Source organism: Cryptotermes secundus, unplaced genomic scaffold (genome assembly GCF_002891405.2).
Source record: "Cryptotermes secundus unplaced genomic scaffold, Csec_1.0 scaffold3042, whole genome shotgun sequence".
NCBI lineage: Eukaryota > Metazoa > Arthropoda > Insecta > Blattodea > Kalotermitidae > Cryptotermes > Cryptotermes secundus.
This window is the reverse complement of record NW_019735021.1, coordinates 1,950-22,033: the sequence shown is the minus strand read 5'-3', so window position 1 is coordinate 22,033 and position 20,084 is coordinate 1,950. Positions and strand designations below refer to the sequence as shown.

The 20,084-nt window shown below is 37.5% G+C and overlaps 1 protein-coding gene across 1 annotated transcript; it reads right to left on the bottom strand.

The window, feature by feature from the left end:
* Positions 1-2,447: 2,447 nt before the first annotated feature.
* LOC111869236 (anaphase-promoting complex subunit 5) lies at positions 2,448-18,595 on the bottom strand (the record flags this gene model as incomplete). Its single annotated transcript, XM_033753347.1, is given in 11 exon segments — positions 2,448-2,922; positions 3,330-3,587; positions 4,488-4,767; positions 5,591-5,784; positions 6,056-6,292; positions 7,420-7,548; positions 7,629-7,743; positions 13,024-13,211; positions 14,328-14,514; positions 16,824-17,064; positions 18,382-18,595. Coding segments are annotated over 11 exon segments (2,160 nt in total), but the record flags the coding sequence as incomplete, so codon positions are not given.
* Positions 18,596-20,084: the final 1,489 nt, after the last annotated feature.

Below are 20,084 nucleotides of genomic sequence, written 5' to 3'. Positions count from 1 at the left end.
ACTTCCTGTCAGGCTGCAATCGTGGTTTTGCGTATGTTTAAAATTTCCCGATCTGTTTCGCTCATACGGACGATTTGAGTGGCATCGATTTCTTAATGTATAGAAACAAAGATCTAACAAAATGTTCCCCAGCAGATTGCCGTTCCAATTCGGATGCTCATAAAAAATTCTGCTAATCAGTACATTCTCGATGTTATGTAATTTTCGATATCCACAGAGTTTCATTCTAGAAACAACTCAAAATTAAAGTAAGGATAAAATTCAGTACCAGCTCTAGTGCCTTTGTATGATGAAAACTCACTTTTCTAAAATTTTTATATCAAAAGCAATGTTATTTCACGATAGGAATGAATGTTACTGGCTTAAAAGCTTGAGTATACTCTAGAAGTACATAAAGCTCTTTCACGAATTTGATAGCGCTAAGGTACTTTTTGTGTTCGAATTTTGGTTGGGTCACCTCCCAGCCTGTTTTCATAGCTCTCTGGGCAAATGCAGTACGTCAAGTAGATGATTCCATCTTTTCAGATAATTTTTAATTTACCAGTTGCTATAAAGGCTAGATACTGGTCACAAAATAACACCAAGAAAAGTGAGATTTCAAGAAATACAGATATAATTTTTCATCTCTGAAAACTTTGATTCCACACATTTAGAAGAGTTCAATCAGGCGCTCTTTAATGTGCTCATACTGCAACCCACTAAGACAATACATAGCGTATCCCCGGAGAGGTCATTCTAAGTAAAAAACTGTATATAGGTCCATGCATCCTACTCCAAGCAGATTCACTGTACAGTTGCAAAATTGATAAGAAAGAGATATCACATACTGTTTCTAATACCAGTATTTGCTGAAGTGACAAAGTTGGTACAGTACCTAGTATGATACACGCTTTCAATCAAGGCACTTTGAAACTCATATGAGAACATGGCATGTTACTCATCTGTATAGTGAAACAGCTCTAGCTTAGAAACTGTTAGGAATAAAACACACACATACACATTTTCTTGCTTAGAATGACCGATACTATGAACTTCCTGAATAGTGGCCTTTCCTCCTGGGATATCACGTATAGTTCATGCAGCCATTGAGGAACACAACAGAAGCCTGCCACTTGGAATTTACCGAGGTAGCACAGTTGGTTCACTATGCTACAAGTCAGGTCACAGGTTTGAATCTTGATACTGAATTTTTCAATTGACCTAATCCTTCCAGCTGCATTATGGCCATTGGTTCAACTCAGCCTCAAAGAGAGATAATGAGTAGCATAGATCTTCCTGGGGGCTGAGAGCGGCTGGTGCATAAGGCTGACATCACCGCCATCTGTGAGCTGACTTGTCTTAGCAAATGTGGGAGCTTCAACATCTCACATCCCTATGGACTTCCAAGGCCTGTTTCAGGCATAGCTTTATGAATGAATGCAAGCTGTTTCCTTGTACCTGTATTAGCTGTCTTCTCTTGGATGTGGTCTTGATGTACTGTCCTTCCTTTCCTCCTGCTCAGCTTCCACATAATACCTATCCTTCAGTGTTTATTGCATACAAGTTTTCTGTCATTTTATAATTAAGAAAATCTACCAGTCTAAAACAGGCTATATTATAATCTCAATTTTTTGCTAATCTGGTAAACTGTCTAATCAAAAGGCCTTCTGGTATGTGATGCTGTGTAGTCTGGTAGAAGCGTGCTGATGCACCAGAAGAATGTACTGTTTCCATCTTCACGGTTAAAGAGTAAACCAAGCTGCACTCTTTAACCGTGAAGATGGAGACAGTATATTCCCCCTAAACATCAGTAGATATCTACCAGACTACATGGCATCACACCACTGTGAGATCATCTAGTCTCATATTATTTCATCCTTCTAGACTGTACATTTCTTCACATTAATGTTCTAGCCCTTTTGCGTGCACAACTATACTACACACATCTGCTGCAGAGGCAAAACAGAGGAGTCATGATATTTCAGGATTGCTTCAAAGAAAAAAGTGATGTTGCAAGTATTTTTTACTGGAAGGGTATTGTGCAGTATAAATGTGTTCCTGTTGAGGTTACCAACAAGAGGAGGTGCAAGGCAGTACTTACCTACCTCTTGCAGGCAGCTTGACTGAAGCATCCCAATGAGCGCTCCCATATGACAATGTCCCCATCACCCTAGTTGCTACATCAGCAGAAGAAAGCTACTGTGCTACATACATCTACTTGAATTCATAAGTTCTTATTTGTATGTTAATTAGTTATATATATTTAATAATAAATTTCAACGTTCCCAGATCAATAATCTGTCTTAAATTACCCGTGTAAAAGATTTTTCTCAGCTTAGTGTTCAAATGCATTGCTCCCCAAAGAAACCTTAAATGATGGCTTCAGTGTTATGATCATTTTCAATTTGTTTCGTGAAGATGTTTCTGAATGGCAGGTTACTGAGAACACAGAGAAAGTACCATAAATGTCCAATTAAATGTCAGTTCTTAAATAGCCTCCAAGGAGCCAGGCACAGACAATGTGAAATGAATGCAGTGACCGGCTTTCTGGCAGTTCTGTTCATACCAATATTCAGTAGGACAGGACATTTTTTTCAATATTCTCATAGTTCAACAAAAATCACAAATTATTCACATTACTACACATTTCCAAATTCAAGTAACATATTACAGAGAATGTAATTGTTTGATTAAGTGCTGAAGTTCAAACAGCAGCCTCCACTTGAACTGTAATTTGATACAAAAACAAACTGCTGACTGTTATTCATACACCTGTGGCTCTTACAATGTAATTACACCCTCTTGTTTCCTATGCATATCTCCATGCTACAAATGTGTGAGCAATGTTGTAATTTTTGTAGGATACTGCTCATCTAGCTGCCGAAATTCCAGGGCACATCTCTTTCTTTCAGAAACACAGCCAATTTCATTATACAGCAGGGCCTGAAACAGAATGAACATTTCTCTTGTAAATTTCTGAAATACATGAGGGATACTTACAAGTTAATTAGATTAGTAAGACACAGAAAGAAGCCAAAGGATACCAATAATAAACTTTTTCTCCTCTCAGGATCAGAAGCTCTGAAGTCAGATTAAAAAATTACAATTCACTTCCTGAACACAGACACAACATCCAGTGGCTCTGGGAATAGAAGCAAATATACTACAATAAATTCTTGACTGAAGGGAGCTTAAAGGTGTTCGGTTTTTATGTGCTGCTCATTCCCTTGGAATTTTATTACTTCCCTGGAATATCTGTCTAGGTTTAAAAGCCATTTCCACCCTTGGTAAATGCAGGAAGGTGAGGGTACAACTACAATTCTGAAAGGCTACTTTATTAATGCTGTTACCTCTAGATAGAGCACATCTTTCACTCTGCTATACGATTCTGTCTTCTCAAAACTGATCTTCACTTTATTCAGTATATGAATGGCTTCAGTCAAAGCTTTCTTCCTCACTTCATCTGGCTGACCAGTAACTGCTGCAACTTTACACTTCGCAAACAGCAGCAATGCCCTCCCTTGATCATAACTGCCTCCATGAGACAGAATTAACAGAAGGGACTGGTCAATCAACTTCAGCGCCTGAGAAGGTAAACCCATCTGCAACTGAAGAGAAGCCATCTGTCTTTATCCCTGTATGGACACAATGTGATGGTAAATGGTATCAATTTATGTATGAGTGACCATGTTTCACCCACTTTAACACCACATAAAGGCATTAATTGTTCTACTGTTGTTAGTTAGTTATTGGAGAGGGTGGGTTTTCCCAATGCACTAAGACCAGTATTGGTCCATTGTGCTTCCCTCTATGATATTCTACCAGTCTCTATACCCTACCGATATTGGTGCGTACCATCAGTCCAGACCGAGCCAGCGAATTTGGCCTCTACAGGCTTGGCGGTATCTATAATGCTTCCCCAATCTATCAGTGGCATTACAGACTACTGTTGGGAGGTAAATGTCCTTGAATTTGGCTCAGTGACCTCCTTTGGAGATAGAAGTTTCATTTACATGCCGTAAAGCTATGACACGGGACCCACGACTTAAAGTCCCTCCCGGAGGACTTGTTCCCTGAATTTTTCTGCCCTTAAAAATTCCACGACTCCGCCGGGTTTGAACCCGCGTACCACAAGTCTTGAGGTGGGAACGTTACCTCTAGACTACGGAGGCCGCTGTTCTACTGTAAGTAAGTGGTGTACTAATTAGATTTATATTAAATGTGAGAGGGGCAAACAATCAGCCTGAAAATCCTTTGTTCTCTTACCAGTTGACAAATAAGGAAAGTTTCAGAATCACTGACATTTCTGTATCATCCAGCATTAGGAGGTACTTTGTGGGTTATTTATCCCAAAGTCTGAACAAAACATGATTTCTTCTTTTGTTATTTTACAATGCTGTCAATAGCTGTACTATACAGCTTTGAACGGTAGGATCATCAATGAACGGTGAATTGGAAAAGATTTGGAACAAAGAGATCATGGCCTATCTGAGGTACAATGTAAGTACCTGCAAGTTCGCCAGATGAAGAGCCACAAGTGCTGCCAGGTAGTCCAAATAATGTAACTGTGCTAGAGCCAATGCTGTGAGAAGTGAAATAGATCCTGCTGGAGCACTGGTGGAACTTCCACAGCAGCTCTGCAGTTCAGCTGCAAGAATTAAAGCTCTCACACGCAATGATGGGCACACAGATTCTGCTTCTGAGCGATGTCGGAAGTAGTCCAGAATATCATGCACATATGCAGCAGCCCCAGGGTAGTCACCCATAGCGACAAACAATTCAGCTCTCCTGCACCAAAGAAACATACTGCCATAAAGTGTCTGCATGTCAGCCACTCTTCTGAAGATGTAGGCATCCCGTGACTTACATGAATTTTGCATTAATGTGACTTCACATGCATTTCATTTTTTAGTGAAAACTAAACAATAATGAAATTGCTGTCTAAAGCCAAGTCCAAACTGAATGAAATTAAAGTTAATTGAAGTGCATATTTTTCAACGAAAATTAAAGGCAGTGAAATCAAAAAAGTATTTGGAATTACACAACCATTCCTGGTTACGACAGCTATTGTGTATCTATAATGAATAATGTTGAATAGATGTTTAACATTCTGATGGGTATACAATTTCTTTATTAGAGTCTGTCACAACACAACAATATAAAGGTCAAGGCTAAAATTAGCTTGGCTACATGTTTCGGCTATTAAAGCCATCATCAGGCAAACACATGATTACCATATTCACACACTACTGAACTGCAATTGCGATGGTAAAACCGGATACCTGATAATACATTATAAAATACATGGTATAAAAGTACAACTATAAACTTGTTAAAACGAAAGTTATGGCATAAAATAAGGTTAAAACTCTTCATATGATATTCTATATCAAGTCAGTTGTTGCAATCTTGTCATATTCCCGCGGACATAATGGTATATTCAGACGTGTATACATGTAATAAACTGCTTGGAGACCCATGGTATAGATATAATATAGTTTGGACATTAATTGTTTAGCCAGTGCCTCATCTTACAATGTATTTTGTCCGTTCTGGAGGGAATACAGATTGCAACTCGCTGATCTGAGAGATGAAACCAACACCTCCATACCTGAGCTGACTCTCCCATTTATTGATGGCTGCCAGACGTGCCACTGCTTGCTCTGCTTCCTGCCATTTCCCATGGTGCAGAGCTTTAGTAAAGTTGAGGATCTGCTCAGAGAACATCCAAGCATGGGAAACTGGCTCATGTGGAAACCTTTCCCTTGCATTCAGTAACAAGACAGTTGCAAAATGAAACTCACCCTAAAAGAAGAGTGCCTGTTATACAAAATTAACCATATCCATCAAGCAGATTCTTTCTTGAGAAACTAAGAGTTGCTCAGTAAGTCAAGATACTTTCAGCCTTTTACAAAACCTGAAAGTTGATTACCATGATCATGTGTCTTTATTGGTCCATAGCCTGAACCAGATAAATCCAGTGCACTCTCTCTTTGAATCTGATGTCAGACAGTAAACAATTTTAAAGAATTTAAACTTGCAATATAAGCATAAATGCATCATATCTCCAATATACCTGTTCCATGAGTATGTTAGCAACATTGCAAATTGCCTGGCAAGTCCCTTCACCATTATATGACTGCACGCCTTGAGTTGGATTTGCAGTATTGAGGTGTAGCAGCAACTGACTAGACAGAGTGGACATTTCTGTTTTCCCACACAGACACCATAAAGCAGCTTTCTGAGCATAACCATTTGTCATGAGGTCAATCATGGAATGCTGGCAGTTTAGTACATCACTCTTCATCAACAGCTGTAAGTTATACAAGTGGTACACAGTATTCAGTTTTCACTGCTACAAGTAACTAAGCCATTACAACAGACCTCACTTCTGCAGGCAGAAAATCAGAAGTATCCGTGAACAAAGTGGTATAGAATTTGAATTTATGAGTGATGAAAGTAGTGTCATGGAGAAAGTATTCTGAGGACTTAACTGCAAATCTGAACGCAGAGAGTTATTAAGGTTTCAAGGGATTACATAACAACCCTGTGAAGTAGATTCTAAATGGTTCTGACGATGGTGGATGACACACAGAGAATTACTGGGGTTTTGGACTTTTTCCATCGTCCGGAATTTTTAGGTAATAGAGGACACAGTGTTTCAGAAACTGGATCTGCTTCCGTCTTCAGGTGAGAAAGGAAGACACCTACTCAGTTGGGCTCCTTAGAAAGAGCTAATCTCGACCACTGGACAACTCCTGTTAGATTTACCCAGCTATTTCAACATATAGGACTGAACTAGCCTAGTCCAGTGATTATGATTAGCTTTTCTAAGGGGCCCAACTGAGTAGGTGTCTTCATTTTTCACCTGAAGACAGAAAAAGATCCAGTTTCTGAAACATCATGTCCTCTTTACCTAAACATTCTGGACAATGGAAAAAGTCCAAAACCCCAATAATTCTGTAAGCCTGTGAAGGCCTCACAGACAGAAGGTATTTAGGTTACAAGGTTAAGATCAGATGGACATGTAAATAATGTCTGGTAAATAAAAAATGAATGCAGAATTTTTGTAGGAAATCATGCAAAGCAACCAGATAGAGGTGAAGAAAGTGGTGGGATGCAAACATTAAGCTACTATTCAGTTCAGAACCCCATTATATTTGAGTCTCCTACCTGAGAACCTCAAACTCAAATTCTACAAACCGTAATTTCGCTTGCTATTCTAAATGGGTCTGAAACTCAGTCTCCCAAGAGAATAACACAGACTGAGGGTGTCTGAAAACAGTTTGATGGAGGAGAGAAGAAGAAACAGAAATGTGCATAATGAGTCTGGCAGGGCTATACCCACACAAGTTTACCACAGTGCATTTCAAACAGAGGACAGCGAGAACCTTACTCAAACTGATACAAATGTAACTATGAACTGAAGTTAATGCTTACATCAAACACTAGAGCTGGTTTTCCACCTTTGACCCCTGCATACTGGGCAAACGACTGAATCCCAAGAGAAGTGAGGTAACTGAGATTGAGATCACTGCTTTTTGATATCGACCTCTCTATCAGTATTTCCTGTAATAAGAAAAATCCTTATGCATTACATAGAGAGAAAATCATTTTAACTTCATAATTAAACTGAGAGATGAACACACCTTATTCTCATCACTCAGCTTGTACAGCCACGCCAAGGCGTGCTGAAGACAAACACTGTCATTTGCTTTATGAGCTGTCATGATGGCTTCTTTCAGAGCACATAAAGCCTCCTTCCTGAAACAATTCAATGCAATGAAAACTGTGAGCCGAACAACTGGCCAGACCAACAAGGTACACTTCCCATCCACAATGTGGACAAGTAACAAGTAAAAGCAAAATCAAGAATTTAAACAATTGCTCTAATGGAAAAGGTTCGAGCTTGGATAATGTTAATAGAAGTGTGGAAAACACAACGCAACATAACCTCCAATTTTCGAGTGTGATTGATTTAAATACTTATGCCATACCAAGCATAATTAATGGAAGATTGTCAAGAGTTGATTCAAATCAGCTAGCAACTCTAAAAACACCATCATTAAAGGAAGTGAAACCAAATCCCTCTAAAATGACAGAGAGATCAATTCATAGTAAACACAAAATTTGTATAATTGGTGATAGCCATGTTAAAGGCTTATCTGACAAACTGTCTAGTGACCTTGACGAGTGTTTTAGTGTAATTGGTATCTCAAAACCCAATGCTAACACTGAAGGAATCATATCTTCTTTAAATCTTTTAACAGAAAATTTTACAAAAAATGACCTGGTTATATTCTATGGTGGAAGCACAGATATCAGCAAGAATGAATCTAAAAAAGGATTCTATTCCTTAAAAACTTTTGTACAAAGGATGATTAATACAAATGTTATACTATTAGGAGTCCCTCACAGATATGATTTGCCTTCTTATTCATGTGTTAATTCTGAAGTGAATCTCTTTAATAAGAGGTTATATAGCCTTCAGTTTTTCTATAAACATGTAAGGTATTTTAATTTCCCCACTGATAGAACTCAACATACTAATCACGGACTTCACCTAAATATGAAAGGAAAAAGTTGGATAGCAAATCACTTAGTGAGAGTAATTAAAGATTTGTTCCTACCTTATAGAGCACCTGTACTTACAGCGTTACCTTGGAGGAATGATAGTTTTAATAGTCTCCAGATTCTTACACAAAATAAGGTCAGCATGAATGATATTTCCTCAGTCACCAATAATGTGGACTATGAGAATCAGCTAGTGGAAATTAGTGATAATCGTGTGCATGATACCACATTGGTATCCACAATTGACTGTTTTAATCCAGGGATAACTGCTTTCCGTTACGAGCATGGAAACAATGTAACAGGTGATGACTCTTTATGCGAGACAGTTTTTGATTGTGTGGAGAATACTTCGAAGGGAAGAGTCGAATTACAAAAGGTGGATTATGAAAAACAAATAGGTCAAATTTATGACACTCAAGAGAACTCAACAACTCGTAAATCAACCAGACTAAAAAAACTTCCATCCTCTAGAAACTGTGATTTTTTATGGTAAATGTAAATTACAACAGTGTAAACCCGAATGATGTAAGTACTGATGGGGTAGATAAAATTACTGACAACTTAAGTAAGTTAACGGAAACAATATGTAACAATAGTTACAGTAATAATGTGCCACATATTAAGAGTAGTAATACTAAATCTCAAAATAATCCATTTCATCATGTTAAAGGAATAGTACCTCTAACTGTTTATCATCAAAACATAAGAGGACTGAGAGGGAAAGCAGACGAGCTCCTAAGCCAATTATACTTAAATTTTCCTCATTTACTGTGTTTCACAGAACACCATATGAACCACTTAGAGCTAAAACAAACTTCAATTAATAATTACAGTTTAGGGGCTGATTATTGTAGATCATTATTTGCAAAAGGAGGTGTTTGCATATTTGTTCAAGAAAAGTTCAAGTTTACTAATATTGATCTTACTAAATATTGTAAGGATAGAGATATTGAAATCTGTGCCATCATGATTCATCTGAATGCAAGAAAAATATGCATAATTACTATATATAGATCACCATCAGGAAATTTTGATATTTTTATGAATAAATTAGATTTAATTCTTAATAAATTATTTAAGGTCACAGTGGATTTCGTTATCTGTGGTGACTTCAATATAAACTTCCTAGTTGATAGTGAGAGGAAAAGACAACTTGTAGCTCTCCTACAAACCTTCAATTTAACAAGTGTGGTAAAATTCCCTACTCGCGTGCAACGTGGATCAGTTACATCTATTGATAACTTCTTCATTGACATTACTAAGGCAGGTAATTATTCTGTTAAACCTATAATAAATGGATTATCTGACCATGATGCTCAGGTTGTAATATTTCATTCTTTTAATTTTAGACCATCTATTAAGAAAAGTATATTGACGAGGAAAATTACTGATCTTGCAATAAATGACTTTCTTCTGAAATTAAGCCATGAGACTTGGGACACTGTTTTTTCTACTGATAATGTTAATGATATGTTCAATTCATTTTTAGACACGTACTTGAAAATTTTTTATTCTAGCTTTCCTCTTAAGAGTGTTTGTGCTAATAATAAGAATAAAAAAATTTGGGTTACCCCAGGAATTACAACTTCCTGTAAACGGAAAAGAGAACTCTACATAGCATGTAGAGATGGTAATAATCCGGATCTTAAAAACTATTATAACAAATATTGTAAAATTTTATCAGCTGTTATTAAAGAATCAAAAAAGCTAAACTACGCTTATAAAATCAATAAATCCCTGAATAAGAATAAAACTATATGGGATATAATTAAACTTGAAACAAATAGAACTAGCAGTGCCGATAAGGCTATAACTTTAAATATTGATGGGATCTCAATCACCAACCAACATGTGATAGCCAATGAATTTAATAAATATTTTCTATCCATAGCTACAAATATTAATATTGATCATAATGACCCTAAATTTCAGAAATTAGATGACATTACTCCCTTGCATTATTTATTGCAGTCTTTTAAGACTCCCTTCCCAAACATTAACCTAAAGTTCTTATCCTCCAAAGACGTTGAAAAGGTAATAAAATCTCTTAAGACTAAAAATTCGTTTGGATACGATGAAATATCAACCAAATTATTAAAAATTAGTTCACCTTTTATTAGTTCGCCCCTAACCCATATTTGTAATAAATCGATATCTTTAGGAATCTTTCCGGATCGCTTGAAATATGCAGTTGTCAAGCCCCTTTTTAAGAAGGGAAATAAATCTACTATTTCCAACTACAGACCTATATCTATTTTAAGCTCATTTTCAAAAGTAATTGAAAAGGTCTTGTACGATCAACTTCTGAATCATCTTAAGAAATATAATATTTTAGCAGATGAACAATTTGGGTTTAGAGAGGATTCCTCAACCAATAAAGCCATTTACAAATTAATTAATGAATCCTTGCAAGCTTTAAATAGTAAACTTCCAATAGGTTGTATATTCTTTGACCTTGAGAAGGCATTTGATTGTTTGAATCATGATATTTTATTGTCTAAACTGCAATTCTATGGTATAAATGGTAAAGCTAAAAAATGGTTTGAATCATATCTTAACAATAGATATCAGAGAATTCAAGTTTGTGAAAAAGATTCTAATCAAACTACCCATTCTTCTTGGGGAAAAATAACTGATGGTGTTCCTCAAGGCTCGGTTTTAGGCCCGTTGCTGTTTCTCATTTATATCAACGATCTGCCCAAAATCGTAATTAACAATGCTATATCCATTTTGTTTGCCGACGATACAAGCGTATTAATTAAAGGTTCAAATTCAGAAAATCTCCATATTAATATGAATAATGTTTTTAATCATTTATATAAGTGGTTTAGGACAAATTTGCTTTCAATAAATATTAATAAAACTCATAGTATGCAGTTTAAAACCAAAAATAAACTCACAACCGACGTAGATATTGTTTGTAACAATCGTCCAGTAACCACTGTGTCAAATATAAAGTTTCTTGGTATAAACATAATGGATACACTCAACTGGAGTTCACATGTGGAATGTATAATCCCAAAACTTACCTCAGCATGTTATATGATGAGAAGTATTAAACCATACTTGCCTCTAAAAACTTTGAAAACAATTTACTACTCTTATTTTGGCTCTGTTACGAACTATGGTCTTTGCTTTTGGGGAGTCTCGCCTCATAGTATAAAAGTATTTAGAATGCAGAAGAAGATAATTAGAATTATGATCGGCTGTAATAGTAGAGTTTCATGTAGAGATCTCTTTCGGAAATTGGAAATTTTGCCTTTGGCTTCACAGTATATTTTTTCACTCATGCTCTTTGTGGTTAATAATAAAAGTCTCTTTATTCCAAATTCACTAAATCATAATATAAATACAAGACATATTACAAATTTCTATCAACCCATAGCAAATTTTACGGTATATCAAAAGGGAGTGTATTATATGGGCATAAAAATTTATAATAATCTTCCTTCTTATATAAAAGAAGAGTCACTCAACCCTAAGAAGTTCAAAATTTGTTTAAAGCATTTTCTTTATCTTCATCATTTTTATTCTGTGGAAGAATATTTCCAATATAAATCATTATAAGTTAATGATTATGCATTCACTAGAATCACCTGTTGATCATCCAGTCTTTTATTAGTATTATTCTAGTCATTATTCTATTATTCTAGTCTAGTCGTTTAAGCAATTTCTGTGATATGTTCAAACTGACATTGTTTAAATTTAAACTGCATGTTTCATTAAATTAACTTATATGATTGGAATCTATCTGATTCTACATGTTTTGTTTCAATTTTTGTATTTTATACTTTTTTATTTATGTACTTAGTTCTTGCTCTATTAATTTTAAGAATAATCACTGTATGGACATGTCCTCACTTGTATTGTGGATCCATGCAACAAAAAATAAATGAATGAATGAATGACTCTTCGCATTCACCTCATGTCAATCCAAAGTCTAAAACAACCACAGCCTTCATAACAGTGCTCACACTTGAAGGATATTTTTACTTACCATCTACCATGATAACACTGCTCTAGAAATAAAAGCTGATATAGTACTATAAACATAATTTTTGTTAGGAAATGAGACAAGGACCCACTCATCATAAGAAGGGCAACATATTTCAGGTTTTATTTGAAACAAATACAAGGGCTGGAAAATAAGAAACAAACTGGCATTAACCTCTGGTAATTCACTTGCATCCAAACTGTGCATGAAGCACTGCCTCCAAAGAGGTTGGTGGTGCAGCAGGACTGTCCCTCACCTGTATTTTGGGGGTGCTCATTTGTGATTACCCTAAGTGCCTCTAGGCAAATGCTGGGATAGTACTGTGACAAGATATGCCTACTTCCTTCCAAATCTTCTCACATTAATCATTCATCTACCATCCTACCATTCGATGCTATATAGTCTAGCTACCAAGAGCATAATTAAAAAGAAAAAGAAAAACACTGCCAAATTGAGTGAAACGTCTGGAAACTCACTTGTGTCCAAACTGCGCATGAAGCACTGCCAAATTAAGTGCCGCATAGCGAAAAGCCCTGCTCTTCTCCTCCTGGTTGTTGCCTTTGTTGTCTAAACTGAGTGAGTTTCTGTCGAAGCAGTGGAATAAACTGTCAATGGCACCACAGAATTCCTTGACACGTAAGCAGTTCAGGTAACTCAGGTAATGCTGCACACAAAGCAAACAAGAATGTGATTAATACATCAGATATGAAGTTCTCATAGCAGTGACTATCAAGAACTCGTTCTTCTTGTTTGTGGTGCACTGTCGGTAGACAGGTACCGTGGTTCTGTAGACAGCAGATTCCTCTGGAACACTGGCATATGGCTACCATGCTACATGGCATCACATTCCAAATGGCTGTGATCTTAACGTAAAGCATTCGTTTTTATAAATGTAATTTCAAACTTTATGAATAAAACTGTCTTATAAACCATTCTTATAGCAAAACCTGAACACCAATTCTTTACTATAATATTCAAGTTTAAATATGCATAAGATGCCCTTGGAACAAAAACTGAGCAGTCAATAGTTGTTCAACTGTTAAATGAACTGCTTGTTGGGTCCAATACTGTTACTGCAGTGACCTATGCTCAGGCACCCCCAACTGGCTTCACAACCTCACAGCCTGTTTTTCTGTGATAATTTTCATTCATTCCTCCAATCTGCGTGTTGCCAACCTGAAAGGCTACATCTATGTTTGTCACTATAATGTTTACAGATTGCCCATTTTTCTATGCATGATAGGCAAATACCTGTATTTTCAGTCATTCATATTATGATTTTCTGGTTTATGGCACTGTGTGGTCTGGTATGTATGTACCAGTGTTACAGAGGAGTATATTGCCTCTATCTATTGTTTTGTATTATTAGTGTGAAACTTGATCTTTCACATTAAGGGAAGAACACAAATTGAAGGTATTTCAGAACAGGATGCTGTGGGAGAATGTTTGGATCCAAGAGGGAAAAACTAATAGGAGAGTGAAGAAAACTGTACAGTGAGGAGCATCAGAATTTGTACTCTTCACTAAATATTATTATATAATCAAATCAAGGAACATGACTAAGGAAGGAAAACAGTATCACCATCATTATGATTTCCCTACTGTTCCCTTTTTGTTAAAACCGTCTCAGTGATATTCTGTTGGTTAATGTATTTTAAGTTTGGACAAGCATATTTAACTATTTCAGTAAGAGACACAAATACCAGTCGGTCTCTGTAGCTGGCAACTCTTAGATTAGGTCAGTTGATATTAATGAATAATATTACAAGCAAACACATACTGCTTCAGCATATTCAGGATTGGCTTGAAGCAGCTCTCTGATTCGTTCTTGTAATTCTGGAGGTGAAAGTGCTGCCATTTCATTTGTCTGCATTAAGGATGCTTGCTGGGCAATGAAAAGTTCAGCCTGTCTCCTGGACCAACAGACTCGCTCAGGATGCATACTGCCACTCTTATGAACACTGAGACTGTAATGAGATCAGTTCCAAGAAATCAAAAGGGAAAGAAGAAGCAGTTACCAAAACAACAGCTTGAAGATACTGACTGCCATCAGGATACCAGAGTACACTCACTCAGAGAGTGTTGACTTATGTGACTGTGCATCTTGTCTGAGGAAGAGTTCAAGCTTCTCTCTTCCTCACCTCCTTTACTATAAAGTTTTCCTTTCTCATTACACATGCAGAATTATAAATTCAGATTCTCACTGACCCTACCTTTAGAAAAGTTCACATGTCTCAGTGGAGACACCTTGACTGAAAATGTCAACAGATCAGTATCATGGAAGGGATAAGCATATAATCCAGTTACACATTCAAGATAAACAGACATTGAGGAATATGGTACAACTGTAAATTATATACATATATATATATGTCATATATATATGACAACAAATATTTTACATATACGTATATTTTATAGACATATATTGTTATGTGTAGGGGGTATGCGTGATGAAATGATGGGTTACAGTTCAGATGATTGGATTTATTGACAGCTTGGTTACACGCACACTCTCAATTACACTCAAATCATAGCGCTATCGCTGATTTACATACACCTCATAATCCACTGTTGCGTCGCACACATAAAGTCTTACAAATCACAGTTAACAACCTTACAGGTGACCTTGTGTATCCCTGGTTCACTTCGCCTGCTTCCGCCGCTCTCAACTACTCGTAACTTGTACATATACTGCATACTCAATAGTCGTACTCAATCCTGCCTCAACACTGACGAGTACTCTCATTATGTAGCTTTCACCCTGACCACACAGAAAACTTGTTTACTGATTGCCTAGCAACAGTCGCTGCATGGGCTCCCGTTGCATGACGTCACAGCCTAGCAGGGAGGGGTGTTTACCGAGCGTTGTTACCCAATGAACACTCGTTGCTAAGGATATTCCTACGTAATGGTCTCAACAATTTCCATTGTTTCGTTGCTCAGCAATGGGCACTATATAACACGGCACAATATATATACTAGAATACAGCAATTAACAGAAATAATGTCTGCTGTCAGTTATATAATGAAAAGAGGCTGGCAGAGAACTCTGTGTCTCACATCTGTCAAACATGGACCAATTTTACATCTGGGTGAAAACACTGTAGGAATGTAGGATCTGAGGTTCTCTCTTCTGGCATATAACGGCGTGTAGGATCTGAGGTTCTCACAGCAGTGGCTATGAACAGTTCTCTCTTCTGGCATATAGCGCCATGTAGGATCTGAGGTTCTCACAGCAGTGGCTATGAACAGTTCTCTCTTCTGGCATATAGCGCCATGTAGGATCTGAGGTTCTCACAGCAGTGGCTATGAACAGTTCTCTCTTCTGGCATATAGCGCCATGTAGGATCTGAGGTTCCCACAGCTGTGGCTATGAACAGTTCTCTCTTCTGGCATATAACACTGTGTAAATTCACATTCTGGAGGAACATGTCACTTCCATCTTCAGTGTTGAAGGGTGACACCAAGATGACACAGGCAGAAAGCAGAGCTCTGCCTCCTGGTTACTCTGTTGACTTTCACTGGACTACATGGCCTTATGTCCCAGAAGACAGATTTCTTCATTTTAGGAATGACTTGAGATATCAAATGCTATCAAAAGAGATGTTACTGAGGCAAGTCAGCATGCAGTGAAATAAACGGAAGCGCAAACAAAACTGGAGGTGCTCATTTAAAGCATAACTTCATTTGTAACCGAAAACTGTACAAAAGTGGTATGATATTAAAGAAAGTATTATGTTCATTTATGATATTCCTTACATTTAAGGTTCCAGTCCACAGTTTCACCCCATCCCCAAGCCTCTTAAGTGGGGTTTCATTGTAATTAGATGTGATAAATCTAGTACACTGAGCTCATTTCTGCGGAAAAGGTAAAGGTAAAGCTGTCCCTGTGCTTAACGAATTAAGCACTATGCCATGAAGGCATATGGGGGAGTGGCTGTGTAAACTGCAAGCAAATGTGTTCTACCCTGTCTCATGATTATTTCATTCTTTAAAATATAATCTCCTTCTGCAAACTATTTATTCCAGTCTTTCTCAGAAACCGCTGCCTTTCAGTCATCATATATGGTTGCACAAAGTGGCTTCTCTGACCTGAAGGACTTATCCACAACTGCATCACATATTTGTCAGAATTAAGCCAATATTATATAACGATTCATTTTTGGACACAGACTGACATTTCATGAATTCCAGATACATTCAGTGCACAACAAACTCTTCAAATTAAAGAAAAACTTTACAACTAGTCTTTATGCTGTTTATTTTCTATTACCTTGGCAACTCTTGTCCAGACATTTGCCTTGATGCATCTTCAGAAACAGAAACTTTCTCATTAACACACAAACTAAATTCCATATCACTTTCAGCTTTTTCTGACTCTTCTGCGGTATCTGCAGCAACTGGTTGCTTAAACACACTCCTTTCATAGTACAACTTAAAGGCTTGATAAATTCCAACAACTTGTGAGAATGACAGTTTGTCAAAAAGTACCATAATCCTCCTTATGTACAAGCCTGAAACAATTTAAACATTATGTAAGATTTGAGGTCCTTCTGGCAGTGACTATAAAGAATGCTGTCTTCTGGGATGTGGAGCTGCGCAGATCTTGTGTGAACTGACATTTCGGAGGAATATATCATCTCCACCTTCAGGGTAGAAGAATTCATGAGCGAGGAACCAGCGTGAGTACGAGGCTATTCAATTTAAACATTTTCCTTATAAATGAGTTCAGTGGGTTAAATTATTTTATACAGCACAAAATGATATGAATAAATTAGGTTTTCAAACAAAGTATGAGCTATACTGCCACTCCAGTTCTAAGAAAATGGCAGCTACTGTCCAGAAACAATATGATCTGTATGATCCTTCAACAGAAAAGGACACCCTACTCAAGTGAGGAATGAGAGGTGACTTGGTCATTTCTTTCCTGTATTGAAAGTAACAGCAAAGAAATTATGAAATTCTGGTTTAGAATAAGAAAAAGTAATTTGAGCTAAAATTCAATTTTCCTTTGAAACTATTAAATTAAAAAAAATTCCGAGACTTCAGTTATATCAAGCAGAGAGATCATTTAGTGAAGGATTATAGATGGATTTTGTTGCCCGCAGACTGGTGCACCATGAACATTCATCGACATCACAAAATTGCGGACCTAAGGAATTAGATTTGGGATACTCTTTTGTAGGTAGCACTTTCTGGCATGGCTGCATGATCCTCCAGGCCCAATGTTGGCAAACTTAAGTGTATGGGTGCATGCACGCAGGCACACTCATTGTACTCTGCGTTCCGCTTTACTCATGTTCTCTCAACTCATTCCTACATAAATGATTAAGGAGTTGCAGCTATCCACCAGCTGCAAAGGCGGTGCATAGTATTACATTTTGCTCTGGATAATGAAACTTACACACAAGTGGTGTCTAAATGGAAAACGAGTTATAAATATACCAACCAATTAAGGTTAAAAGCACAAATGACTTAATTGCCAAAATGCCTAATTGTGTCTTTTGGGATATGGCACTGTGTAGGAGATTGCTTGCTTTACCTCCAACCCTGATGACAGAGGCAACACATTCCTCCAAAACAGCAATACTACTTCTGCCAGACCACATGGTATTATTCCAGAAGACTACTTGTCACAACATTTTCTGCTCTGCTAGTTTCTTAAAATAATTACCTCACTCTGTCTCTAGACTGCAAATGCAAAAGATGTGGAGCAGTCTTCTGCTTTCAGCCAAGGGTTTCACATTCACATATTCTTTGGTTGTATGAGTTCTTTGTGTTTACTAGCACAGGTAAGATGAGTATATTTGATCTGTACCCAAAATACTTACCAATAACACTGCTTTTGTGAACAATAGGTGGAGCCATATGCGAAGGTTCCACCATTAAACGTCCCAAACTCTGTATGAGGTCAAGGATACTAGCCACACCTCTCTGGTGAGCTTCTAATAATTTCTTCTCAAAGTTCTGTATGTGAGCAGTGAGCAAAGCATACTCGCCTGATGACAATATTCCTCGCAGCTCACTCAGTTCTAAATCAGGACACTGCAAATGTTTAAAATTAATGTTTATAAATGAAATACCAAAAGAAGAAATATTAGTTTTCCACATCCTTTGCTCTCTAGTCACAGAGCCCAATGGTTTATGACACTGGACAGATCCTTGACAGTTCAAACCAGTTCACAGTGTTAGCACCCATTTTCTTAACTCCATTTGACTTGGTCTTCAATATCTCACCTTCCTAGAGTTTCCCACCCAAAACACTGTGTCCTGTCTCGTCTTCCTTCTCCAAGCTGCACTTTCAATCATTTACTGCTTCAGAGTTGAATACTCTTAACAAAAATGGCCAAGCTGAGCTACCCACAGACAATTAAACAAAGACTCTGCTTGCATGGCACTTAGATTTCATTTATTGGCATGGCTGCATGTAACTTCAGTACTCAAGTTCATATTCTTTTTAACACCTGCAATATTTCTACAGGTCTGGCATTATAATTTACACAGTGTGTCAACATAATCAATAAGCTAGCTTCGTTCCAACACACAACTTCAACTCTCTTGCTGCACATTATACGTGGGTGAGTCAAATGAAAACTTTAATGTGTAATAAAAAATCGAAATTTTGTGCCATTATCCTGTAAGTTGATAAGCGTGCTACAAACAGTGTGCAGAATGGCCTGTAGGTTGCAGCATAGTGCAGATGCACGAACACCGTCACAGCACCAGTATAAGATGGCTGCCCCACTTGAGACTTGCACCAGCGAAGAACAGCGTTCTGTTATTCGGTTTTTGTGCAGTGAAGGTGCACTGAAATTTATCGAAGAATGAAGTTTCAGTATGGTGATGCATGTTTGTCACAGCAGCAAGGGTACGAATGGAGTAGGAAGTTTGCAAATGGTGTGACTTCGGTGGAAGACGCTCCTCGTCAGGGTCAGGCACATCGAGTTGTGACTCCAGAGAACACTGCAGCAGTTGAAGCCCTAGTGAGGGAAAACCGCTGAGTGACACTGAATGAAACTGCAGCAAGTTTAAACATTAGTCATGGTTCAGCACACCACATTGTGCACGAAGTGCTTCAGTTTCACAAAGTGTCTGCAAGATGGATGCCACGGCAGCTGACTCCTGAATTGAAAGACCGACGTATTGATGCTTGTAAAGAACTTCTGCGGCGCTTTGAACGAGAAGGTGATGACTTCTTTGCAAGAATTGTTACTGGGGATGAAACCTGGGTTCACTTCCATGAACCGGAAATGAAGAGAGCGAGCAAGGAATGCGCCATTCCTCATATCAAAAACCGAAGAAGTTTCGAACACAACCATCAGCAGGTAAGGTTATGCTGACTCTCTTTTTGGACGAAAATATATATATATATATTGTAACGTGTTTTGTTACTGATCCTACTTCTGACACCAATGTAACGTGTTTCGTTACTGAATACGCCGTAGAGATCGTTAATTGGTTTATTCAACAATCTACAAGAAACGGCTACAATTAATTATAACACAGTTGCGGGTTTCCACACTTTACAAACCCT